The sequence below is a fragment of the Anas acuta genome, chromosome 6 (genome assembly GCF_963932015.1).
Source record: "Anas acuta chromosome 6, bAnaAcu1.1, whole genome shotgun sequence".
NCBI classification, from domain to species: Eukaryota; Metazoa; Chordata; class Aves; order Anseriformes; family Anatidae; genus Anas; species Anas acuta.
Window position 1 is genome coordinate 740,859 of NC_088984.1, and position 27,017 is coordinate 767,875.

Here is a 27,017-nt window from a genome sequence, read left to right on the forward strand (position 1 = left end):
CTGGCTCAGATCTTTTCTGTTTTCTCTCAAAGCCCAAACAATACAGTTTTACAGGACTTCCTTTTAAGTTCACAGTAATTTAACTCTTATTTAACCTGCTTGGAAGAGCCTGTCTTCTACTGTACGTGCCTGCTTGGCTCTTAAGGGTTCACGCCTTTGTTAGCACACCTCTAAATATGCACCGTAGCTGCAAATGATATTTGACTCTTAAAAAAAAAACAAAAACAATCACATTTAAGAAATTGCAGTAAATTACAAGGTTTGTAGATGAAGGAAATAACTCGTTTAGGAAACAAGACCAAGCTTGGTTATTCTGAGTCTTGTATAAGGAATTGATGAGACACTGAGAAACGCTGACTTTGGGGTGGGTACATTTTGAGATGACGGAAAGTGTGCACAGCTCTCAAGTCTCTTCTCTTTCCCCAGGCCCGCGATGATAGATGGAGTTATGATCCTTCCCGTGCTGCTGCTGCTGGTGCTTCCCCCCCGCAGTGTGCAAGGTGAGTGCCGTGGCGGCAGAGCAGCAGCTGCTGCTGCTGGCGCTGTGTTTGCTTCTCCATTTGGAGTTGCTTCAGAGGATATTTGTTGCCAGTTTATGTATAAAGTCTGTAGTATGTACGGCTGGCACAGGTCTTAGCAGGGCCTGGGGAGTGGAAGGGGGAACTTGAATGGCAAACTTGCTGTGTGTAAGGAGCAGCCCTTTGCAGCGTGTGGGCCCAGGCACACTTGCATGCTTAAAGCTGGGTTGTTAAAGCTCGAGGAAGATTCTCATGTTTGGAGCATTTAGTAATGTATTTGATAACTTTTCCGTGACAGCTTTTGTAAAGTCTTTGGAAATGCAGAGGGGCTGGTTATCCATTGGTATTCAGCTGTGTGCTTGGGAAGGCTTTAAGACGTGCAGTGCATTTTAGAGTTCCTTCAGCAACACGGGAGAAGGGTATTCCTGCTGCCATGGAGAGGTGGTGATGCTTCATCCGAAGGTCTTCTGCAAGTTGTGTGAGATGGCTGCTTCCAAACAGCCTTTTTTCAATATTGAGCAAACATTTTCTGCAAATGGTTCTTTCTCAGTTGTAAATGCGTTTCAAGTGGCTTGTGACGTGAGTCTAGTGTTTGTGGCGTATTGATCACAGCATTGCAGAATGCTTTGGGTTGGAAAGTGCATTAAAGTCCATCTGAACCCACCCCCTGCCATGGGCAGGGACACCTTCCCACACTGGGTTGCTCAAAGCCCCAGCCTGGCCTGGAAGTGTTTACAGGGATGGGGCAAACGGTGTTCGTTTTTATTTACCTTGTCAAACCTCTTTCTGAAATGCTCTGCTGAAATGTTTGCTTTCAAATGCTGATGCAAAGAACAGAAGGCAGAGCATGTTAAGTGGAATTGTTAGAAGGGATGGTGGAAGGTGAAAATAGACATGCAGAGGTTTGGTGTTTGGTTTCAGTTCTGCCTATGAACAGACAATTAAGACAATTTAAACAGAGAGGAACACTGGACAGGTGTTGGAAAACAAATCAAACTGCTAATTTTGGAATTCCTGGTTAACTTCACTTGTATACCATGCATAATGTGTAGTGCAACCTATAGGACAAAAAAAGCAAACCACCTTCCAAAGCTACCCTACAGGTGTTAAAATCTTAGTTGTTTGATCTGACATCTGTCTTAAAAAAAAAAAAGTAGGTTTTAGAGCTGAAAACTGTCCTGCTGTGTTGAAAAGACACAAGCAGGTGATCAGCAAGAGAAGAGTTACTAAATCCAAGCCGAGACATTCCTTCGCTGTTCCTTCTTTCCTGGCAATGCCTGTGATCCTAAAACCGGAGGTGTAGGATTGTGCCTACGCTGGGAGCAGAGGCAGAGCTGGGCCAGATGTGCTGCTGGACGGGGCTGTGGAAAGTGTAGCGCGGGGGCAGGAGATGTGCAGGGAGGAGATGTGCGGGTGCTGTCATCCCGTGGCCAGCTGGATGGATGTCTGCGGGGGTACGGCCCCGTGCCGTGGTGTGAGGCTGCAGTGCTGAGGGGCCCTGCTGCAGGAGCTGTGGGCCTGGGTCTGCACGTCTCCGTGGTGTGACAGTCTTGCTTTCCTTTCCCTTGCTTTATTCTGTCCCTTCCCACCCCCACCACTTCCCGTGGTGAATTTTCTCTGAGCAATTACTCGCCTGGTGCATTTCCTTACTATTGCTGCTCCCTTCTTCATGTGTGCTAGCAGGAATGCCATTTGATTTCCTTTGGAAGCAGTCTCCTACTGCCAGGCTGGTTGTACAGCAGCATCTGGGGAGGCAGAAATACCTAGGGAACCCCTCAGCAAACTTTCATTGATGCTTTTTCGTCTAGGTTTTGCCAGGTTGGTGAGGAAGGCTCGTCACAGCAGTGCAGGAGCGCGCTGCTCTGTTTGGTAAAGGCCTTTCAGTGCTGCCTGGCGTTTGAGCCCCAGTGCTGGGGCTGAGCCCCGGAGCACAGCCCTGGTTGTGGGGTTCTGCAGCGGGAGGGGGATGGATGGACGTGGATCCTCTGCTGCCCGCTCCCAGGCGTGGCTGTGCAGCAGGCACCGTGTGCTTTCCTGAAACTGGTCAGAGATGGTTGTTTTGGTGGAGAACAGCTCCTTTGTCTTCCCTTTAATATATGCTCAAAATAACTAAGTTTCAAAGCCTCCTCATTGTTTTTCTTGATCTGTTCTTTCCCAGTTCATTCTTTTCCTTTCACTAGAGTTGGGTTTGACTGTTGTTTTACCCTTTTTCCATGAGCAAAGACGTCTGGGCATATCTTCAGACATCAGTTGGGTGCTGATGCTCGACTATTGCTGCATTGCTAGCAGGCTTCAGAAGGTGGAAATAAATATGATTTTAAAAAAAAGGCAAAACTGGGTAGAATTCCAAGTGCAGAAATGTCTTTTCCGTACTTCATTGTCCAGAAAATAATTTTAAAATAAAAGTTTATTATGGCTTTAACTTCTGCGTCACTTTGTTAGCCCTGTAAAGTAGGGAAATAAGCTTTTTTTTTTTCATTTCCCAGCAAACTAAGCCACTATTAGAGCACAGTACTTGCTATATAATGTAAAGCCTATACTTAATGTCATACACAGGGAAGCATAAAGGCAAGTTAACCATCAAAAAACCAACTTGTCTAATGTTCAGCTGAATGGACTCCAGTGATCTTGATTTTTCCATGTCTGCTTTCCTTCATCTGCAATTCATTAAGGGATGAAGCCCTAGCAGATCCCACCTCTACCCCTAATCCTAGTCATTTAAAAAGGAAAATAATACAGCTGCTTTTGGACATTTTGACCTTTGAGTATGAAGCCTCTTTCACCCTCCTAGAGCTTTCAGCAGCTCCGCAACTTGGCGTAGGGTTTGTAACCTTCGTACTTTGCTTGGAAGCCGTCCCCTTTGGAAGGAGCGATCCCCGGTGCCTGAGATGCACGATGCAAATGCCCAGGGCCCTTCTTGTAAGGGTGCATGGCCATTCAGTCAGGTCTCAGCTGGCCTGGCTGGCTCACAGTCACTTACATCCCTCAGTTCTTGGCCGCCTGGCTTTATTTTCCAGCCACATATGAGGAGTGTGTGCAGGTTATCCCTCCAAACCCCTGCCTGACTGCTCTCTAAATATTGATGCACGTACTGCTGTTGCACCAGGTCTGTCTGCAGGCTGAGCTTTTGCAAGGATATGCGATGGTGCTGCGCTGCTGGAAGGAATGATTTGGTATTGTTAAAGCCCTTCTTCAATATGTAACACTGAGGCTGTCTTCAGAAAGAAAAATGGCTCTTAACTATGGTGTGCATGTTTTGACTTTTTGTATGGGTTTTTATTAGCTCGTTATTTGCTGACCATCTCACAGGGCTAACGTAGTGTTTATTTCAAATTACAGTTAAATGGAATCAGAAAAACTTTAAGGAACTGTTGCTTCAGTAAGAAAAGGTGGTCTAGTGCCTATTGAACTCCCTGGGTGGTTAGAACACAAAGCATCCTTCTACATGTGAAGAGATCAGCTCAGAACAGCCTGTGTTACCGGAAACATTTTATAGTGTTTCTCTTCAGAGAGTAGAACTTGATGTTCAGTTACCCAAATGTTTACAGTCCAGGAGTTGGATACAACATAGGAAATAAAACTGCCCAGATTAATAACTGTGCTTGTGCAACAAAACTCACCTAGAAGTAACCACCCCTCATCTCGGTTTCCTTCCATATGTACATTTCCATGGTTAACCCAGTCCTCAAAATCTCCTGATTTGCTGTTGTGTGGATTGGGACTGGAAAGGCTGGGCTGTGCCTGCACACATGAGCGTGGTGCAGCACGGCACATTCTGTGCGGTCACAGAAAGGACCTCTAAAGAGGGCTGAACATCGTAATCAGTGAAATGGAATTGCCAATGTGGAGTGCCTTGTGGTGCTTAAATACCTAGATTAGAGTCAGCACTCTAACTGTTGACTTTTGCAAGGTGAGTAAGCAAACAGAATAGAGGAACTCCAGCTGCAGCCCTTCCACAGCGATGAGCTGGGCGTGAAACTTACTCCAATACGAAGCTCTGCGTGAAGCTCATGTCAATCTGCGTGGCAAGTCAGATTGGTAGGTGTGTGCAATGGACATGGACTGAAAGCACAGCAATGGGACTGCGTTCCCAAACAAACATACACAGCATGCGATCAGGTAGCGGAGCTGTGTCTGGGCTCGGCTTCCTGCCCGTGTGTGCTGCCTGCTGCTCGCTGGCCTGACAGCCGCCGTGCCAGAGCTGCTGTGCAGCAGGAGTGCTCCGATCACCGGCTGCCTGTGGGGCTGGAGGTTTCAGCCATCGTCTGCCTTGCAGCTGGCCCGTGGCGTTTGCTGGTCGCACCTGTCCCACGGAGCTGCCAGCACGGCTAGGGGAGCTGCGGGGAGGCAGCATCCAGCACACTGCCTCTGCTGTGGGTTCCTGGCTGCCAGCAGAGCTGTGCTGTGCAAGCGGGGCTGCATTCACTGCGGGGAAATACTGCTGGGACAAGCAATGCACTGAGTTGGCTCTGTGCACGCTGAGGGTGTCTGTGCAGCAGGGTGTTAGCTGCTAAGCGTGCTGGGAGGCAGTGCCTGTCTGAGGGGTGGCGGGCTGCTCTGTGTGGGCAGGCCGGCCGGTGTGGCTGCTGCTTGGCCCATTTTGGGGTCCCAGAGCTGCTCCAAAGGGCAGCGTGTGAGGGGAGGCAGCTTTCTGCCAGAGCTCTTCCTCTGCTTTCTGTGAGTTTCCTTCAGTCTTGAAGCATCCTTGCAGCAGGAGCCGGCTGTGAACCAGGTGGGTGCTGTGAGCAGAGGGGGACGTGGGGTGAGGGTGGGTGGGGGCACGCTGCGGGGCCGCTGCCTCGGCCTGCGGGCTGGGGACATGGAGGTGTCCCGCTCACTGGGAGGCGCTGAAACCATCGCTACGAGAGGGCTGGATGGAGATCTGTACAGATCAGCAGGCTGTGGCCGTGCCCGTGGAGAAAATCCCTCAGGCCTCTGGCTGTGAACGCCGTGGGTGATTCCAGCCGGATGAGCTGCGATTAAGGGCTGGGGCTTTACACCACCGCCTGTGTCGCTGCTGGGGCAGGGAAGGGACAGGACATGGACTGTGGGAATCTGCCTCACGCCTCTTTTTTTTTTTTTTTTTTTTTTTTGAAGTCCCACAAAATTAGCAAGTTATTAGTCAGGACGTTTAAGTCTGGGGTTTTGTGTACCAGTACTTGAGATCAACGTGACAGATGCTGCCTGATTCCAGAACACGTTCCCCCATTTAGCTTTTGTTAGTGGCTCCAAAATAGCAAATTGCGTTTGTGTACTTGTGCCTTGTGGGAGGAGGGGAGGAAAATAAACGGAGTTACATTCCCGGTGGGCAGGCTCTAATGATGGGCTTGCAAAAGTCACACTCGTGGTGGCACAGGCACGGTGCTGCTATTTCAGGAGCACCCAGCGGATTGTGGTTGGAAACCTTGATAGACCTGAGGAAGGTGAGTGAGGCTGCTGTGTGTGCATGGGGGGGGTGTGGTGCAGCAGCCCTGTGCCTGTACCCTGATGGGCATCGGTGTTTTCCGGGGTGCTGGAGAGCTGTCAGGGCTTTTCGCTCACTAGCGGAGAGGCGTGCTGTGCTCTCCTTTAGTCAAACACCGAGGTGACCGGGTGTTTCGGGCAGTGTTAAAGCCACGTGCTGTTCCTGAGAGCAGCCGTGTGTGCAGCCCTGCCCAGGGGCACGGCTTTGTCTTTTTACAGCTGGGGGTCTCTGGACGTTTTGCTGGTGATACGTGGAGGAAAAGTCTCCAACTTTATACTACTTTTTTTTTGAAAGCTCTTCCACTTTCGTAGCATTTAGAGTTGGAAGGGATGCAGTGTGCTTGCTGATAGTTTGTGCTGCTTTTGTTTGCTTTTTATGGCCATGGTTACTCAGGTTTGCAAGCTGCTTCTCAAAGGCTTGTCTTCTTGGGGAAGCTGTTCCAAATTTACTGTTCAGGCGAGCTAATTAAGCCCACCAAGCCCTGTGTCGCCGTGTCTACTGGGAATTTAAATGGCCTTAATTTGGTTTAGTTACTCATTTCCAGAACACTTGGGAAAAAACATTTTCATATAGAAATACGTGGTTTGGCAAATCTGCTTTAAATTTGCGCTGTTGGTTTTTCTCCCTGTGGATGACCCTCCTGTACTGGCTACCCCAAGTCATGCGCACATGTGTGAGGCAATGTTAAATGTCACTGAACTCTGGAAATGGGAATGCTTGGAGTGGGACAGATAAGATTGGTATTTCTTTGATGGTGCAAGCTCATACTTTTGTCTTGCTGAAACAGATAAATCAGTATCGTTAGCTCCTACTTGGCGGTTCTTCAGCGCTAATTGCAAGTGATATTTCTTCCCTTAAACAGAAGATTTTATTGTCAGATGACTGCTATCACTAAATATGTGAAACTAAAAGAGTATGATGGTGTTTCTTTCTAAACTCTCCCTTTTTACAGACGATGAGCTGAAGCTGAATATGGTCCACTACGAGTGTGTGTGTGAGGGCATGTCCTGTGGGAACGGAGATCGTTGCCAAGGCCAGCAATGTTTTGCTTCTCTAAGCATTAATGACGGTGCTAAGGTTTACCAGAAAGGCTGCTTCCAAGTCTACGAACAAGGGAAAATGACGTGCAAAACACCACCATCTCCCGACCAAGCTGTTGAGTGCTGCCAAGGATACCTGTGCAATATGAATATCACTGCACAGTTGCCTTCTTCTAAAGGTGAGAGGTTAATTTATATAATGAATTTTGAGAAAGAAAAGTGATTCAACTTTGATCTGATGTAATGGGAGTGAGATGGCTTCTGTGCTAGTGAAAACCAGGCTTTAAACAGCACAGTGAGTCTCTTCCTACTTTTGTTCTCTGCCTTGGAGCCTGCTGGCAGACATCTGATGTCCGTAGGTTGAGTGCTCTGTATTGCTGAGTGAATGGTGAGTTGGAGTGCGGGGCTGAGCTGCAGCCTGTGAGCGGGCTGTGGTCGCCAGTTCCCTTTCACGTGTGGGATTTGGTCTGAAGGGGCCGGGGTATTTCTGGCAGTTGTGCAAGGAGTCACTGCAGTAGAACTACGGAGCAGAACTTTGGCTGTGTTAGGACCAACCTCTCTTCCAGTCTGGGTGGTTACCAAGTTAAATGTTTTCAGCACTCCTGGTTGTAAAAAGACATTCTCTGGGAATTCTCAAACTTTTTTTGTTTGTTCTTTCCTTTCCAAGGGCAAACCCTTCAAGGAGAAGCTGCAGGTTACAGCATGGAAACACTAATTATTGTTATACTGGCTCCTGTGATAGTGCTGATATTTTTTTCTGCGGTAGCTGTGCTGATCATCCGGAGAATACAGAAAAGTCATATGGAGAGGCTAAATTCTAGAGATGCAGAGTATGGCACAATTGAGGGACTCATTGCATCAAATGTTGGGGACAGTACATTGGCAGTAAGTAATCTTTATGCATGGTAAAAAGATGACCTCTCTTTGCTTTACTGGCTTCCAAACCCCCTCGTGTATCCCCTCATGGATAGATGAGAAATTCTCTCCTCTTCATTTTTCTCAGATAGAATCTTTAGACCCTCTTCAAACGTTAAGAGTTTTGGAAGTATTTCCCATGATGGTGCTTCTACTCCATAACATACCTTCACTGAAGAGTTGAAAAGTGGCTAAAGGAGGAAAAAAAGTCCCAAACAAATGCTTTTAACAGGATGCTGCTATATACATTGGATGGCTATTTTCTTTGTGTTTTTGGACTGTAATTCTCTTAGTGGGAGAAAGAAGGTTATTCCTTACTTAAGTAAACTCCGTGTTCAATGTCTGTGTCTTTGCTAGAAAGTGTTGGTTACCACCAGGTAGGGGAGCAGTTTTGACTGTGCCCAGAAACCTACTACAGAAAACTGCTGCACCTACTCACACTGAAGTTGACAACTGCTTTGCAGACCCAACTGTGGGCATTTCTAAAAAGGGAGATAGATCTATGGGACCACTAAAAAAAATCTGTTCTGGGGAGCTGGAAACTTTCTGGTATTTCTGTTTTTGGGGCAGAGATGTTTTTAGAAAATACCACTGTGAATAAGAGCTAGAAGAATTGCTTTTGTCACAGGACAGTACATCCTGACAAATACATTTGAGAGGGTCACTAAGGGATACCACTGGAGCAGGTAAAACTTCCTCCTTTTTTGAGGAAGAGTAAGTTGAAACGGATAGTAGTCAGACTCCCAGTCATCCGGGTGACCCCAGTGTGCATTTTGGAAATAGTCTGTGTAGGGAGGAAGTAAGCCAGCGTTTCATCCAGGAAGGACCTGGTTCTCCTGAAAGGGTGTAGTATGGAGAGATGCATTGCAGAAGATGGGTAGGAATTGGTTTGCCACCTTCTGCAGTATAATGCTGGGGGGAGACATCAAAATTAGCAAGGATAAATATGTAGAAGGTGGTGTAACAAAGTGGTAATTGGCAAGGAGTTCCATGGGAACAAAAATTTTTCTGGAATGCTGCAGGTCTGTATGCATTCAAAGAAATAGGATGAGGAGACTGTATATTGCTGATCCCATAAAACAGAAAACTAACCACCAAAAGAAGCCCCCAAAAGTCCAGCAGAGGGGGGGCCTGTCCCTGATACTAATGCGCTTGGAGGCTGGAAGGGCATTAGAGGAAAGTGTCTCACGCGTGTTATAGTGCTCCCACACTTGCTTCTAATTCACTCTGCTTACAGGAGCCCAACGCTCCAATACCCCAAAGTCCCTGTATACGCCTCCATATGGAGAGGGACTCCATCAGGGAGTGTGCTGATAGGACAAGGGGTAACGGCTTTAAACTACAAGAGGGTAGGTTTAGATGAGATGTTAGGAAGAAATTCTTTACTCAGGGTGATTACGCACTGGTACAGGCTGCCTGGAGGAGCTGAGGCTATCCCAGCCCTGATGGTGCCCGAGGCCAGGCTGGATGGGATTTGGGCAGCCTGGGCTGCTGGGAGGTCTGTGCCCATGGCAGGGGGGGGCACTGAGCGGGCTTTGAAGTCCCTTCCAGCCCAAACCAATCTGTGATGTTATGATGTATCTAACCCAATTCACTCCGTGACTAGTACTGTAATAAAGGATGTTGCTTTGGGGTATGATCAGAGATAAGATACTGGTCTGTAGGGACCTCACAGTGGCCACCCTGATAACTGCAGGATCCAGTGTGCTGTAAACTGCAGCAGCTTCATGCTGCTGCCCTGCTGTTCTGCTTCAGGTTGGCCATATATCAGCTATACTTGGCAATTTTTTAAATGTCTTTGGCTCTCTTTATTTAGCCCCAAAGGCTTGATTCTCTGTTTTAAAACAGTCTGTTTTGATGTGTTCACCACAAACCAGGCATGTGTACAACTGGTTCTGTCTTTAAGCACTGACTTCCAGCTTTTAGTGGCTCTCTTATCAGTGCTAGCCCATTTCCATTCCATTTGCAGACCTTTCACACTTTGTCATTTAATGTTCCTTGAAAACAGTGATTAAAGCCTGGGAAGAATAAATCAAATTCCTTTCAAAAGAAACAGAAAAAGTTGCTAACTGTAAGTTGTTCTGTTTAATGGAGCAGTTCTGTTCACAGCTATCAAACCCTTGTAGCTTTATGATTGTAGTGTCACTGCTGTGCCTCTTGGGTGTTGATGTGTTTAAAAAAATAAAAAATTGATAGTTTCTTGTCTGTAAATGTTCATCTAAACATCATCTAAGTCTTTGGTCAAGATTTTTCTTCTCCATTGTGTGCTTTAAATCTCTAGTTTTATTACACATCAGGTTGGTTTACATGTAGGATTAGTCTCCATAGCCCAATGAATACAGCCCTAAGCTTCCTAATGCAGAATGTGAAGAGCGGAGGCCTCCTGAAATCTTGTTTTTACAGTCATTGTTGTAGATAAGTTTTTGCCTCTCCCTGATACAAGCAGGAAGGAAAACAAGCTCTCAGTTCACATTAGAAAACAAAATAGCAGTCTCCAGTCACTCTTAAACGATCTTGTTCTTGAGCACTCATTAAAAAATTGTTAGGAGGAATGGGATTTCGTGGGATCTAGCTGAGGCCTGGTAGTGCAGTTTGCTGGGAATGTTACGGTTGATTATGCTTATGCTTTTCTATCCTATTTTTGTTTTTAAAGAAAAAGCCCAGTAATACAGGGCACCCAGATATTAATGCTTTGAACTAGTACAGCTCTAAAAGTAGCTGGGTATTAGCACTTAAAAGGTTAATAAGATTTTAACATTCAATCAGAATCTTATTCATGTTCTTTGAGCTTACACCTTAAAGTCTGGTTTCCATGCACTAAAAATACTAGAAAGTGATAAAACTCATAAGAAGTCATGAAAGATTTTGTGGAGTATCAATTGCACGTCTCGTGTATGTGATACAGGTAATAGGGTAATAGTCCTATCACCTTGTTGATTTCAAAAGCCTTCTCAGTTGTTCATAACTATGTCAGATTTGAATAGTGTGGGCCAAAACGTTCCACAGAATCACAGAATGGCTCGGGTTGGAAGGGAAGGGACCTTAAAGATCACCCAGTTCCAACCCCCCTGCCATAGGCAGGGATGCCACCCCTAGATAAGGTTAGCCAGGGCCCCGTCCAGCCTGGCCTTGAACCCTCCAGGGATGGGGCACCCACAGCCTGCTCCAGGGCCTCACCACCCTCTGAGTGAAGAATTTCTTCCTAATGATTTAGTGATAAATGATAACTGATAAGTTAATGATAAATCTTCCATGATTTATCTACTACAGGATGAGTTTTTTCTGAGGGTGTGTTCATCTGCTGTGGTTCAGCTGTTTTAATGAAGGAGAATTACAATAAACTAGTTGAATTAAAAAAACAAACAAACAAACAAAAAAAACAAAGTTCTAGTTTGCAGGGAACTTGAAATTCATCAGAGGGATGTGGTTGCTGCCCCGGCCTTCTGCTGTTGGAGCTTCCTTCTGCTCTGGTCTGGCTGAAACTCAGCTTTGCACCAGTGTGCACTGTATTTCTTGTAAATCCCCTCCCCAGAACTGGGGAGGATTGCGTGTGCACAGCCCGGCCGGGGCTACTGTGCACGCTCACCTGCTCCTTCAGGTCTCTTGGCCATGTCCCCTCCAGGAGGGTTTCAGTTTTGGGTGCTGGGGGCCACCACCTGGCGGAGCAGCTTCTGCGTGGAAGCCTTCTGCTGCTCTCTGGTTGAGGGTGAGCAAAGTGGTTAAGCAAAAAGTTCTCAGTGTCTTTCCAATGCATGTCTATTCACAAGGATGCGTAAAGCAGACTGAGAATCCCCAATACCCCGGATCAGTAGGGCTGGGACATGGCTTGAGCTCTGATTTAGTAAAAGCACATTTGTGCTGCTGTGCCCTGCTAGTCCTCTTTAACAGGGAGAAATCAAGGGGCACTGGAAGAATGGGAGAAGTCTGCGTGCATGTTCAAAAGCAAGTGGTGCTTTTCTTTGACAGATCAGTGACATACAGGGTCAAGAGATCGCCATAAGCTAAGTAAAAGGACAAAGTGTTGAAAAAAGTGAGAGCAGAATCTCCTAATAGAGGATAGTTTGTATGCTGTAAGTGAGCTTCCAGGTTCACAGGCAGTAAATGTTAATTCTTAAACAAAGCTTGTTTGGAAAGAAATTTGTGCTGTAATGCAAAATAAGATAGAAATCTGAGAATGAGACAAGGCTTAATTTGTTTGCTGTTCCTTGTTGTCCGTAAGATTTCCAAGAGAAACTGGTTATACATAAGTTGTAGGTCCCCTTCTCTTCTTCTTTGTGCACAGTATGGTCTCTCTGATGGTGAAACCTTGTGAAGAGCGTTGTCTGCTCATCTGTACAGTGGTGGCAGCAGTATATCTTGGTCCCGAGTGGCCAAGTTGTATCACCAGAGACATGGAGATACCAATAAGCTTTAACTTAAGGTGTCCTGTGAAGAGGTTTACCTTTGTATATTTAAATTACAACATGAATTACCCTGTTTTCCATCTTCTGATTCTTTCTTTTGAACAGGATTTATTGGACCATTCCTGCACATCTGGAAGTGGTTCTGGACTTCCTTTCTTGGTGCAAAGGACGGTGGCTCGCCAGATCACGCTTGTAGAGTGTGTAGGTGAGTACAAGTCTTGTTCGTGTCTAGTGCTGAGTCTTGCTAACAAATGCAGGTAGAAAACTCTATCTTGTATCCTAATTGCTGTTTTCTCAGTTGTGTGTAACGTGAAACTTTTCATGCTTCAGCTTACAGGATATATTTCTTTTTGGTAAGTGGGGTGACACTTGTACTCCTTGTGAATGTTCTGACAACTGGGAGTCAAGGAAAAGGCAGTTTTCACCATCCTGACTTCATCGGGGGTCCTGACTTTCAGTTCCTGCAAGGATCCTAGAGCCATGGGACCAAACCCTCATTTTACGTAGGCTACAGAGTTTACAGAGTTGGCTTGTGTCTCTGATCATCCTTGCTGCAGCCTTCCACTCTTAACAGTGGTTTCAAAAGGACTTTGAGACTATTAAATACTAGTTCCAAAATATCTGTCTTTCTGATATATTCCGTAGCTTACTTGCCCTGCAGTGTTGCTTTGGGAGTGTGCAATGATGTATTGTTGCTTGTCTATCCCTCTCAAAAGAGAGCAGATCTTTTTTTTTTTTAATTAAGAATAAATAATTCCTAGTAATTCTTCCCTAAAACTCTTTTGAGTCATTTTTTTTAATGGCAGAACTTTACTGTTAACTTTAAGGGTCTACTACATTTTTCTTCAGCATGTGTGTATTAATTGAATAGTGTTAAAATTGAACTTAGTATTTTTAGGAAGCACTTGGGTCAAAGGTGTCCCAAGGCTGCGACATTGAGCCTTGATGCTGTGCTGGTGCAAGAGAGATGGAGGAGGTGTGATAATGGTTGATTCTATTAGGGGGAAAAAAACACCACATTTTAAATGTTTTATGCTGCTTCTTCAGTGACTTGAATTTGGAAGCATTTAAGACACTCTTGTAAGTCACTAAAAGTTTGAACTTGTCAGGGTCTTAAATTAAGCCTGAGACTACAGTGACTGAATTGTGGTGAGTCTGTAGAGACTTGGTCTACATTTTGCCAGTGTCTTTTTGCCTTCTGTTTCCTGGTATATAGTGAGTAGGCACACGTGTTCACACTTGCATTAAATCCTAGTGTACATCCTGGGTTGTTGTATAACTTCTCATCAGAAACTGTGGAATATGATCTGCACGATTATCTGAAGAGCTACCTAGCCTGCAGTATGGAGGTGTGTGTGTCTGTCTGTCTTCCCGTGGAATTATGCCTGCTCCTGAGGTAACTCAGGCTGGCGGTATTTCCAGAGACCGCATGCTTTAGCCTATATAGCAGGAGGAGATAAAAGTGCCTGTGCAGGAATTCTCTTCGGGGTTGACAGCACTGAGCCATCAAGTGATGGGTATCTCTGTTCACTTGGTTTTATCTGCTGCTTATTGATACATGCCTTAAGGAACACTGAATGGCTCGGCGATGATGGGCAGAATTTGGATGTTTATAGTTGTCAAATCCGACAGAATGCATTGCATGTGAACCCTCAGGCTATTGTATTCCAGCTGCCATGAAGATGATGATGAGCAGAAACTTTTCCATTGTGCCTGCTCCGGGATGTTGCTTTGCTGATGGGCATTTAATACTTTCATATATTATTTTAAACTATTTGCTCGGCATGCAGACAGTGTGTGCTGATCCCCACCTGACTGATGTTTTGGTTATGGTCTGTGGGGTGTGTGTGTGTGTATGCGTTTCTTCTGTCCTCCTAACTTCAGAATTCATTGGTATATTTGTATAAATTTATTGGCTCTCAGCATCATGAGGCTGAGGTAACCTTGCTTCAGGGAATTGTGTGTGAAGTGCTATTTTCTTTCTAGACAAAGTGGAAAAGGAATTATTGCACACAATGCATTGTGGAAAATTTTAGAGGCAAATAGGCAATTATGTTGGGTTGTAGAGAAAATAAAATTTTAGCTATGTGTCCTGTAGCCTTGTTCAGCTGTGCTACAAATGGCACACGTGCTATTTCACACGTGTGTACGTGTGCCTAAGTATTTATGCATACTGCCAGCAAGCTCATGCTTGTTAGAACCTTGTTTGGGTTTAATGGCATAGTGTCTTTACGTATTGTCCTGTTAACATTATAGAAGGCAAAGGATGGCAACGAATACTAAGGTTTGTGGTGCTGTCACTTAGACTAAATTCACCCAGTCGGTCCTGCGAGGATTTATAGTTCACAACTGTTAATTACTGTGTTTTTTTGCTGACCAGGAAAGGGACGTTATGGAGAAGTCTGGAGGGGTCAGTGGCAAGGAGAAAATGTTGCTGTGAAGATCTTCTCTTCTAGGGATGAAAAATCCTGGTTCAGGGAAACTGAATTGTACAACACTGTATTGCTGCGGCATGAGAACATTTTAGGTGAGTAGCACAACCATATTTATGTTGCTCATAAAGGTAATTTAACAGTTAACTTGTAAAGTACTGCAAATTTGTCACATATCTTGCAGTCTTCAGGAGTTGCCTCCTGTATTTGCATTAAATGGTTGAAGGAAAATTTTTAAGGGGGGAGACTTGCAGGAAGGTGCTAAAATCTGCGTCCCATAACGAAATGTCTCAGCAGCCATGATTCATTGTCCTTCTGCAGAAACAGTCTTGCAGGAGGTGATCAGTGAGATCAATTCATTGTTGGCAGCATAGGATGCAGAGATGAAGGGAGGTGCCACAGACCCTCATGCTAAGGATTCAGCCTTGCAGCTCTTGTTGTGGGGTAGCAAAATGGCAAAGTAGGGTGTTGTGCAGTATGTAGGCGGAAAACTTCTAGTGAATCTGATTTTGTTGTAACTTTAGTTTAACTGGGAGAAAGAGTGGGAGGAGTTTACAAGGGGACTTAAATATTTGAATCTTTTTCCTTGTGCCTGAATAAACTGTGGTATGAATTCATTATTCTCTGCTTAATGCAACTGTTCTGCACAGAGATTGGGTCAAACTGGTAAGTAACCTGTGGTGTTTAATTTAAACTATAATTGCATTTTAAACTTCAATATGTACTTGCAAGGAAACAAGATAACGTGCGATGATTTTTAATCTGCATCCTTAGTACCTCGTGCGCTCAGTTCCAGGAGCTTAGAAAAGGGCTGCTTTTGTTGTGTTAACCCTGGCTGAAGCTTAAGTAGCCACTTTGATTCCTGGTAGAGACAACCTTCTTTGGTGTGCCAGCCTTACAAATAACAGTAACACCTTGTCTTCTGTTTACTGGCTTTACCTCGCTCACAATTTGTCTTACTTCAGTCAGTTTTACTTGGGCTCCTTCTTCTTGTTTCCTGACTGAGAATATTCCTTGGCTCTATAGCTTACCCTGCTAGATGTTTGTTTGTTTCCTGAAGCAATTCCTTTGTTACTACAAAAATAACTTAGTGGCCTCCTGAAATGTGAGTTATTGAACTTTCCTTCCCCAGAGAGCAACTAACTTGGCTGAAATTACGTTACACACTTCCCATGTTCCTCTGTTTGTGTTCAGTCTTTCTTGATAACTGTCAAATTTGTTGGCTATTTTATAGAATTTTTTTAGATGCAATATTAAACAATATCACGGATTACAGAAGTGTCACATTGTAGAGAAATCTGACTTCTAGGAGAGAAAGTGGTGGGTGTTCTTTCTGACAAATGTCATATGTGGGCTTTTAATAAACATGATTTGTTTCTCTGTCTTGAGAGTAAAACTTCGGCTGCTTCCCAGCTAAAGCTGTTGAGACCAATAGTGTGCCTCCACAAATCCAGAGGTACCAGGAAGGGAGCTACGCCTGAACATTACGTTCAGTTTTAAGACAGTTCATGGGCTTAGAAAAGAAATTCCTTTCTTCCTTCCTAGAAAATCACTGAGATACAGCTGTGCCGGGTAAAGGTGCTCTGCCTTACTTCCCCATGGCAGTGATGTGCACCCTGCTTTGCAGTAGAGCTGCTCCTACTGCTATTTTTGCTGTGCTAATCTCCTGGTGCTGCCAAGCTCTCCTTAGCCATCTGCTGCTCTGTGTTCTGCAGCTCCATTGTGAGCCGGTGTGCAGTTAAGGAGATCAGGCATTTGGAGGCTGGAGCAGTCTCAGAGGTCAGGCCGCAGCCATCCCTGTGTGGCCTTTTAAACAAGCAGAGCGTTGGGGTGGAAGTTGTTGCTGTGGTGAGACGTGCTTTTGTTCAATCTGTTTGATTTGAAGGGTGTGCCATTTCCTGTAGGGACAGTAAGCTTCTGACACGTGAAGGCTGATGGATGAAGTGCTCCAGAGACTCACCTTGAATGTAAATGTGAAGCTGGAACAACATACGTTGCCTGTTTGAGATTTGAAGCTTACACGAAACACTTCTAAACCTTTTCTCAGAAGCTTACGCTGGCTACTTCTTGTCCTTGAATAAGAAATGAAATTTTATTGCTGCTTTGCAGTGTAATCCTGTTGAGTGGACAACAGCAGATGTGCTACTACTGCCTGGTGGTTTCGTTGTTTAACTGGAAGCTAAACCTGCCAAGTCTTTTGGAAGGGAAGAGAAGGAGGGAGAGTGGAAACAAACAAACAAAAAACAAATGTGTTTTAAAAACTTTTTTCAAGTATGTGGTCCTGGCAAGTAATTGTTTGGTGTGACTGAAAAAATAGGATATGGTTATTCTTGTGTGTAGGGTTGAGTTAGTTCCAGAATAAATCATCTTCTTTCCATCATGGTAATAACCTGCAGTCTGTTTTCAGTGCAGTGTGATGGAGGACAAGTTTTAATTAAATTAAGTTTTAAATTACAGGACAGGCCTAGTAGTATTGATTCTTTTCTTAGGAGAGTCTTGAAGGAACTGTCATCTTTTTTTTTCTTCCTTTTTTTTTTTTAAGGTTTTATTGCATCTGATATGACTTCCAGAAACTCTAGTACCCAGCTGTGGTTAATTACCCACTACCACGAAATGGGGTCTCTGTATGACTATCTGCAGCTCACTACCCTGGACACTGTCAGCTGCCTGCGAATAGTCCTGTCCATAGCTAGTGGTCTTGCACATTTGCACATTGAGATATTTGGAACCCAGGGGAAGCCTGCCATTTCTCATCGGGACTTGAAGAGCAAAAATATCCTCGTCAAGAAAAATGGACAGTGCTGCATAGCAGATCTAGGTGAGTTCATTCCAGTGCTGATATACTCTGTGTTTCTGCAGTAATGTAATTATAAATATATTAGATAACCCAACCTGAAAAGCTTTGAAGTAACCTTAAAATAACCTTTTTTGGTGTTACCCTGCAGGATTATAACAGCCGCTAGATGGCACTTACAACTTAGAGATGCTGCTCTGCTGCCACCACTACTGAAGAGGCTCAGTACAGCGTCTGAGTTCAGAAATAAATGCATTGTTTTTGACTTGTTCTTAGGGTTTTAGTTGCTGAATGCCATTCATAGATTTCTGCACGTAGCAGTTGTTAGGGTTTGCTTTGCTTCTGAAGTAAATGTCCTCCTGTTTGATGTCTAAGCATCATGCACTCACTGTGCCAAGCTCTGTAGGTCTTAATGGCATCCGTCTAGCTAGAGCCTTTCCCCAGGTAATTCAGTGAGACCAGAACTGAAGTCCCTTTGACCGGCTGGTTTTAGGCTTTTAAGTGGGTAGGATGCTGAGAAGAGTTGCAAGAATGTTCATTCCAATGAATAATTCCTGTGGAACATAAACACCCAGGAAATACATAAATGCCACACACCTGCGCCACAGAGGGCTAGCCTATCTAAACTTGCAGGGGGAACAGTAAATTAAAAATAATACTAATAATGGAGGTGTATGTTGAAAAATGCAAAACTTCACAGACTGGCTTCTAATTCATAATTCACCCTGAGAAGAGGCTAGAGCATAACTGGCATTGATTATCACCACGCTAATCACGTGAAACCGTAGAATAGCTTGGGTTGGAAGGGACCTTAATGATCATCTACCTCCAACACCCTGCCAGAGGCAGGGACGCCTCCCATGAGGTCAGCTTGGCAAGGCCCCATCTGCACTGGCCTTGAACACCCCCAGGGATGGGGCACCCACAGCCTCTCTGGGCAACCTGCTCCAGTGTCTTGCTAGCAGTACAGCGAAGGATTTCCTTGAAATGTCTAGTCTAAATCTGTCTTTTTAGTTTAAGACCATTCCCCCTTGTCCTACCATTACCTACCCAAGTAAAGAGTCCTTCTCCATCTTTTTTATAAGACTCCTTTAAGTACTGAAAGTTTGCAATGAGGTTTCCACAGAGCCTTCTCTGCAGGCTGAACAGCCCCAGCTCTCTGTCTTTTTTCATAGGAGAGGTGCTCCAGCCCTCTGAGCATCTTTGTAGCCCTCCTACTACATTTATCAGAAATAGGAGAGATTTTCTGAGATAGTACAGCCATAAATGTTTCCTGTTTTAGTTTTTATGATAAAATATATATTTTTTAAACTTGAAAACTTATGCTCCTGTGATGCAGTCTTTACTTGTTACTTATGTGTAAGGAGAAGATTTAACAAAGGTTTTTCTTGCTTCTGGGATATATTCATGCCCTTTTTTCCTCTATAGCTTTGTCTTTTTTCTCCTTCTCTGGTGGCCTTCTCTTCTGTTTCAACAAATGGGCTATTAAAGAAAAAATCATGCTTACAGACTGATTAGAGCACATAAAGACTCACTACAGCTGCCCAGAGCTAAGCTGGACTTGGTTCTGTCAGTCACCCCAGGTTCTGGATTTGCGATGTACCCACTAAGAATGTGTTGGTTTGGAAAACTGAGGAATAAAACTGCTTTGACACATGTCTGCTGTTTGGAGTATGACTTTGTCTGCAGTTCAGATGCTCCACTTCTGGTGCTTGGTGTTTGCTGCCATTCAGTCCTAGTCCTTGTGGCTGGCAGTAAGCACAAGAGCTTTGTGAATTGGCTGCTCTGCTTGTCCTTCAGCACCGAGCTGGATGCTTGCATCTCCAACAGCACCCCAAGTATCCAGAGCTGCAGTTACAAAACTGTCTTGTTTCAGGTATGTCCTAGCTAAACAGAACCTGTGATAAAGTCCAAGGACAGATGTCAGCCTCACTTCAGTCTGTGACCACTGATAGACCTGGAGAAGTTCTGCCCTGTAGTTAGTCAGTTCTGCTTGTAAAGCAATTCATGTGTATGGTAACAGGTCTTATTGAGAAATGGCAGAATAAAGCTTGTATACAAAGAAAAATAAGCTCAACCCTCTTTTTACTCCCTCCTTCCATTCCACCATCACTTTCCCCCCTAGAGACATGAACATCAGGCTGAAGCAAGAGCTGGTATTTGTATAGTATTTGTAAGGACAATGCAAAGAATGCTAATAAAATACATTTGCTCGATTTCTGTTTCTGGAAGATATTCCAGTATGCTAAAGGTGATTCGTTTGCCATCCTGAAAACAATGTGTTTTAATACGTATCCCTGACAATTTTCCCCCAGAGATGTATTATTGTACAACAAGAGCCCCATTGTTTTAAATGTGCAGTGACATCTCCTGAGGTGAAAGGAAAACGAAGCAGTGCAATATCTGCTTCCTAACTTGTCAGCAGCATGGGTGCCACCATGATGAGAACCTGATTACAACATGGTTGTCCCCTGACCTTGTTGCAACACTTCTGGTTTGTAGCGTACAGGATGCTGACTTGCATCCCTCAGCCCTAAACCTTTGACCTGTCATTTTATTGGATCTGTTTTGCCCAATTTGGATGGAGCATTACAATTTTTAACAAAAGTTCTCCAGAGTCTTGCCATGTTCAGAGTTTGCTGGGAACTCTTTTTCTAACCTCTGTTTCCAGTGTGGAAGATTAAATATACATATGTATGTATAATAATAAGTACATATTCAGGATTGGAAAAAAAAATACGGTATCTTTCTAGAAGTGCTATGAGCATTTTCTTAGCAACCTGAAATTATCTGAAGGGCATTTAAATTGCAGGAGAGAGTTGTCCAGATCGTGTTACTATGAAATACAATCTGTATTGCAGATAGGTTAGTGCTTTGTGGGACTGAAGTAAAAGCTTAAGTTTCATCTAAAATAAAGTCATGTTAAATGTAAATAGTATATGTCCCTCTTACAAGAGTTGTTGAGGAAATCAGAGTCTGTTTCTTTCCCATTGCTTAGTTATGTCATGCACCTGTTGCTGTTCAATTTGCAGTGCTCTCTGTTTACCATGGCAAGATGAGTACTTTGTGTGTTTCCAAATTTACAGTAATTTAGTCCCTCACATAATGTTCTTTGCTTAAATGTTTGGTAATTAGTAGAAACCAGGTAGAGTGGTTTTGACTGACTCATTTTAGATCACTTTGAGGATGTTTATTTTTCAAGCTACTACAAATATGGTGGGTTTTATTTTTCAGCTTTATTTTTTTAACTTGCGTATATCCATCATGCAGTGTTTTTCTTCTTTTCCCCACAGCTTGGTTATAACCGCCTACCCAAAAGTTCTATAAATAAATTTGAATGCTGGGTGAAATTGTTTTCTTCTAAGTAACAGATGCCTGGCCTTCTGCATGTATGTGCCTAGAGCGCCGGTGACATCCAGTGGCTGCAAAACACTCAGTTCCTATAATAACACTTTGCAACAGTGCAATAACATGCTTAATGGTAATCCCTTAGGAGATAATTGGGCCAAGTCTGTGGACACAGTGGCTGTTTTTGACAGCAGGTTTGGAGCTGACCCAGTTGATCTTTGGACGGTTGGACTCTCAGTTCCTTCCTTTTAAGAAACTGTCTGATGGGTGTCAGTGCTCGCAGTCAATTTTAAATGTGCAGCTTTGAAGGGGATTTAACTGTGTGTGTCTTTCTGTTGCTCAGGCCTTGCGGTTATGCACTCCCAAAGCACGAATCAGTTGGATGTGGGGAACAATCCCCGTGTGGGCACCAAACGCTATATGGCTCCAGAAGTCTTGGACGAAACCATCCAGGCTGACTGCTTCGACTCTTACAAAAGGGTCGACATCTGGGCTTTTGGGCTGGTCCTCTGGGAAGTAGCTAGGCGCATGGTTAGCAATGGTGAGTATCTAGGACTCCTGTCTTTGTTTTTAAAGTGTATGAAGCAAATCATTCACTGCAAAACATCTGCCACTGAAATACATAGACTGTACAGCAAAATACTGGACCTCCAAGATATTTATATTCCTGACGTTTTGCTGCCTCTTCAGAATTGAAGTTGGGTACCAAGGTGAAGTATTGTTGCCTCACTTCTTTTAAGGAAGAGAAGGAGAGTCCCTTGCTAAAGCTGAAATAATGATAAGAAACAATTTATCTCAAATAGTTGAGCTAAAATTTTAGACCCATCTCTGAACTTTTGTGTGCCATTAAACCACAGTGAATGCTTCTAGGTGTCTATTTGCTGTGACAGTACCTATGGAACAGAGAAAGAAGACATGTAGAAAGTTAAGTAGTAAAGTGATCAGCACTCAGGGATGCTCTTGATTTACCAAGTTAAACAGCCTCACAAAGCAGGATTTGGTTGAAGCACAATTCTGATTGGAAAAAGTGGTCTTGAAATTTCTGTTTTGTAATGCACGGTGTTGCATTATTTCATTGCCAAGGAATCTGAATTTAAGAACCTTGAAGCTGGGTATCTGCTGATGTGGTTTTTCTTGTCCTTGTCAGCATAGCAGTCCTGTCTGAGTTTTGTTCCTTGGGTTTTGTTCTCTGGGGACTCAGATGTCCCTCGGGCACATGTGCCGATGTCAGCAGCGACAAGTTGTTAATTGTAACATGTTTAAATCTGAGGAAATTCTGAATCTTCATATTTGTTCATTACTTCTATTACTCCTGTGTAAGCCAAAACTGGGATTCCATAACTGACATCAGACAAAAAAAAAATCTGCTTCAGGAAAGATGACTGTTTGGTTGTGTTCCTGTGGCATGTCTGAAACCATCCCGGTGGCTGGGACCCCGCAGTGCAGATGTCCTGTGCCAGCTGGTCCAAGCACGAACCCCAACGAAGGAAGCATGGTCAGAATGGCAGGCAGTGGTTTGTGGCGTCTTTTTGACAAAACTATTGCAAGTAGGAATTTGAGGGAAGACTGTAGAGGAGAGGATTAAGGTTTCCTTGCAGATGTTCTCAGAAGGCACCTGCCAAGAGCCAGAGGGGACAGAGGAAGCATTTTTGGTGCAGAGAGATGGGTATGAGTGAGCACTGAGTGCATGGGGTAGGCTGCCCTAAGCCATGGCAGTGAAGACTCGTGGTAGCTAATGCAGAGTAACAAAGCCTGGCTCCAATGCCAGAGGAAGTTATTTGTTCCATGTTGTTTCTTGGGCACCATCTCCCCTCTGCTTGCTGAAGCCAGTGGAAATCCTGCCCAGCTGCTGTCTCGTGGGACTCCAGGGAGCATGTAGGTTCTCTAGCAGCAAGCACATACTGTTGCTCTGTTATAATACAGGACTGTTAAATACAAACCTTTTATTTCATGTTATTTGTTGGTGGCTAAAATAATTTATCCATGAGTTTAAAAAAAAAAAAAAGAAAGTATTATTCCTTTGCCAAAGGTTTCAGTACAGCAGCCACCAGGCAGCTAGTTGTCTCCATCACTGCAGTGAGCCTTGTTTTGAGAAGGCAGGCCCTTGGAAGGAGGCACTTCTGAGAAGATCTGTGGACCTTCCAAGTTTGCCAGGAAGCTCCCTGGGAACTCAAGCTCTGTCTCAAGCACCTGTCTTCTCTAGGATATTTAAAAGGTGCTTAAACAAAGCTGACTTAGAGGTTGTAAAATGCAGCAGGTAGGCTCAGCAGGCTAATTGAAGCATCCTTATAAGCCGTCAATAATTCTAAAGTGATTTAAAATAGATTCTCCTCTGAAATCAAAAGACCAGGTTAATCTGTGTGGCTAGACAGCTGTTTGGGGTTTAACTTGCAGGGTCCGTAGTGTGCAGCTCCTGGGTATAACCTTAGGAGTGACACTGGGAGCAGAAGGGGACATCCACAGGCTTTGTGTCTGTGGCCAGAGCATAGCTTGTGATCCTGCCACCTTTCTTACTGCCCCAGCAGAGGAGTTCCTTGAAGAGGGATGCAGCAAGAGGAGGTGCAAGAACATGTCAGCTGAATCACAGAGAGGGATGACGACCTCACGTTAAGGTGTATGTGGTTAATTGGAGAAAGGAGGAAAGCCCTGTGAATTCATGGTGTTAATTTTTCTGTATTCTGTTCATTGGCAAATGTATGTCGTAGGCAGTTACAAAGCGTTGCTGATTGCATTTCCCAATATCTGGAAACCTCTGGGTTGCAGTTCATGTCAGTCGGAGTGCCTTGAGGATGTGAGCCATAACTGCGTTGTTCTCAGTGCAGCTTTGTGTTCTGTGCTCTGCCTGTTTCAGCAGTCTGTGGTCTGCCAGCTGCCGTGGTAGGACAGGGGCTGATGAATTCACTGTAATACCCTGCTACAAGGGTGGGAGCCAGTGCATGAGATGAGCGCGTGCACTGTGCTCCTCTGCTGTCATCTGGGGGATGGTGTTCCTAAGTGAGAGTGGTGGGACCAGCAGTACCTAAAGGGGTATGTGCTCCTGGGTGGGTGCCGTGTAGCACATCTTCTGCTTGAACCTAGCAGTCTACATCATGACCAAACTCCATACGTAAGATTTTGATATGTTTTTATTGCTAGCCTTAAATTTTGAGGAGCTCATCTGAAATCTGCTTTGCTACAGTGCTGTTTTGGAGGCTGATGAACCTTTTTTGGAATATTAGATGTCTTACTCTTTATCTGTTAATTTTTTTGTATTGTGTGTGTGTATGGTAGATAACACACAGGCTTACCTAGTTACCTCTCAAAATGAAAATTTCACGAAAGGGCACATGTTTAAATATTCCCAATATATTTATTGAGATATATATATAGTGCTACTTAGTGAGGGTTAGATTGTGTTTACAGCTTAACAAAGATAGTATGAAACTCGGCATGGGCTGCAGACCTACCAAAGAAGATAAATAAAGGCTTCAGTAATTTAATTCAGACTGAGCTTGGTGCTACCATGGAAGCGCTTTTAACAGTAATATGGATACTTCATGACATTAGTCATGTCAATAAAGTCTTAAGTTTAAGGCGAATGTGATACTAATTTAACCGTACTTGTTTGCAGTTGTTTTGTATTTCTAGCTGTTGCCAGAAGTAATTTCATTTCCTTGCACTGGTTTGAGGTGAAGTAAACATTTTTCTCTCAAAAATCCAAATGGCTGGCTGTGTGGAAATCGTTACTTCATCAGGTGGTCATTCAGATAACCCTGTTTGATCTGTAATAAGACTTTGGCACTTGGAGTGAGCACGCTGAGGTCAAGGTAGTGTGCTCGTGTGAACCAGGTGCTAGCATGTGTTAGATGGGCAAGAGACACTATACATTTTGCTGCTCATCCTATGCTGGTGGATACTTGCTGTCTATCATGTTCTGAGTGGAAAGACAAAGTCTGTTCCTGTGAGTCACCCTGGTTTTGCAGATCCATTCTTGGAGATTCTGAAGTTGCTGTAATCTGCCCAGTGAATCTGGCTTGCTTTTGTCTAATGGTCTGCAAGGTGACGGTGATTCTTAATACTTTTCTGTTGTGGAGTTTAATGTGTTACTAAGCTCCTCCACAGCCAGGAGTACTTGTGTGTGCATTGTCTTTGTGCTTGCGTCGGGGCCCTTCCACATTTCTCCCTGTACTCAGAAGTGGGATTGAAGCCCCACACATCTCACTCTGAGCAGTGCTTGTTCTCTGCAGAGCAGTTGTCCACTGCTGCTGGGTATGTGCCTGTCCTAGTGTACAGTGCTGGGGCATCTTTGCTTACCTGGCCTCTGACACACACACTTCAGTTCCTTGTGGACCTTCAGTGTCATTTCCAGTACTGTGACCTTGATGTTAATACCACAGACCGAAAGGTGGTTGCTGCTCAAAGCCACGCCTGGTATGTTATCAGCAGTATGTCTGCAAGGCTGTATCTGCTACTGAGGTATTTGGGTAGGTCTTACATTGCTCCAGCAGTGTATTCAAAAGTGCATAGGATAAGCTTTCATTAAAGCTGTAAAGAATAAAGGTGGAAAAAATGCTGCTCTGAGGTCCAATTGATTTGAATAGCAAGAAGACGGCTGCCCCAGGGAAAAAAACAACACCCTATTGTCAATGACAAAAGTCATCTTGAAACTGTCCAGAAAATAGCAAGCTATAGGTCATGCTGAACAACTTTCAGGGTCTCTCTTGTAGTAAGAGGCTTGTTTTCTTTCCTCTGGAAGTGGGCAAGGGAAGCGTGTCACAGTTCAGAACGACAATTCTGTGAGGAGCAGTGTGGGCTAGAGGTTACCGTGGCTTGCTGGCATAGCAGACAAGCTGTTGCAGAGCCAGTGGGGATCCCACAGGGTCTGTGACGTTTGGCTGTGGTAGAGCAGAGTACTTCAGAACTACTCTATTAGAGTAAAGGCTAGACCAAATTCAGTTCGTATGTGCTATGTCTTATCTGAAGTAGCCATCGATTTACTCTGTTGGAAAGACCATGTGAATGTAGTGAATTAAAATAGAGCTGGACTCTCTCCTAGTGATAAAGGTAATCCATTAATGTCTTAATGACCCTGGCATCACTTTCAGAGTTGTATGATGTAGCTCTGAAGCTTTGCATTTGAATTATGTTTAGAAAAAAACCACTACTACTTTTTCTACCATTTCAGAGGATACAGATACACAAGAGCTTTTTTGTAGTTTCAAGTTCTTGCAGTAAGTTTTATTTTGTGTTCTGGGAGGAAGTAGGAGGAGTGTAAAACTAAGATTTCAGCCTTCTAGATGATGTTCAGTATATGCAATTAAGAATTGCTTGAAAGTGTAGGTGATGCTGCTTCATGCAGCGTGTAGCATAGGCAGTCTGTCCCGTGTCCCTGTCAGAACACCACAGGGCAATCCCTGCAGTCGAGGTGTTCGTTCTGGTAGCTTGCTTGGGCAGCCAGATCTTTGAACTGACCTCCAATTCCTTACGTGAGCTGCATTTGTTGAAGACCGGTTCTCTTTTGACTAGTCTTTTCAGGTAGGGATTTACTGATTTTTACAGAGAACCTATGGGATTTTGATCTTCATCTTCAACAGAACAAGAAACTAAATCCCAACCACTGTAGCAAAGTTTCTATTTCTTTGGATATTCTGAAGTAGAAAAAAGGTTCTCAGAAAATGTCCCGAATGTCTTGTGCATCTGATGATAGGACAGCTGCCATCTGCTAAAAGGCAGTTCTGGCGTTGTTCTGCCCGTGTTCCTGCAGTACGCAGCGAGCCTCGTTCACTCGGTATTTCTCCGAGCTGCTGGCCCAAATGTCTGTCTTTGAACACTAGTTTTTAAATTGGCTTCCTAAGAAAGTTGAGTTCCCTGGATCATTTGTGAGCTTAATCCACCGATGAAACAGCAGTGCTGCACACATGCCTCACTGAGTAGGCAAAAGGCTTTCTAGCCTGCCAGTTCTGTGTAACCTGGGAGATAAGCGGGGAGCACACACATCAGCTTTTTGTTTCCTCACTTTTCAAAGTAGAATCTGTGAAAGTCCATTCAGATACTGGTTGCCACAGACTTCCAGGTGTTTGGTTTTGTGATGGTATGTTGTACTAGTGTTGTACCCTAGGCATTT

General features: G+C 44.3%; 1 protein-coding gene across 2 annotated transcripts in view; it reads left to right on the forward strand.

Moving 5' to 3' along the window:
• Nucleotides 1–27,017, forward strand: part of ACVR1 (activin A receptor type 1) — a 59,297-nt gene that overhangs the window by 25,524 nt on the left and 6,756 nt on the right. Inside the window, exons 2-8 of one of the 2 annotated variants that reach the window (XM_068686887.1) lie at nt 427–500; nt 6,935–7,201; nt 7,690–7,907; nt 12,446–12,545; nt 14,721–14,867; nt 17,315–17,590; nt 21,258–21,455. In XM_068686887.1, the coding sequence (XP_068542988.1) occupies nt 427–500; nt 6,935–7,201; nt 7,690–7,907; nt 12,446–12,545; nt 14,721–14,867; nt 17,315–17,590; nt 21,258–21,455 (1,280 nt within the window). Of the gene's footprint in view, nt 1–426; nt 501–5,820; nt 5,942–6,934; nt 7,202–7,689; nt 7,908–12,445; nt 12,546–14,720; nt 14,868–17,314; nt 17,591–21,257; nt 21,456–27,017 lie in introns of those variants that run through there. The other variant, XM_068686888.1, reaches the window with a different exon arrangement.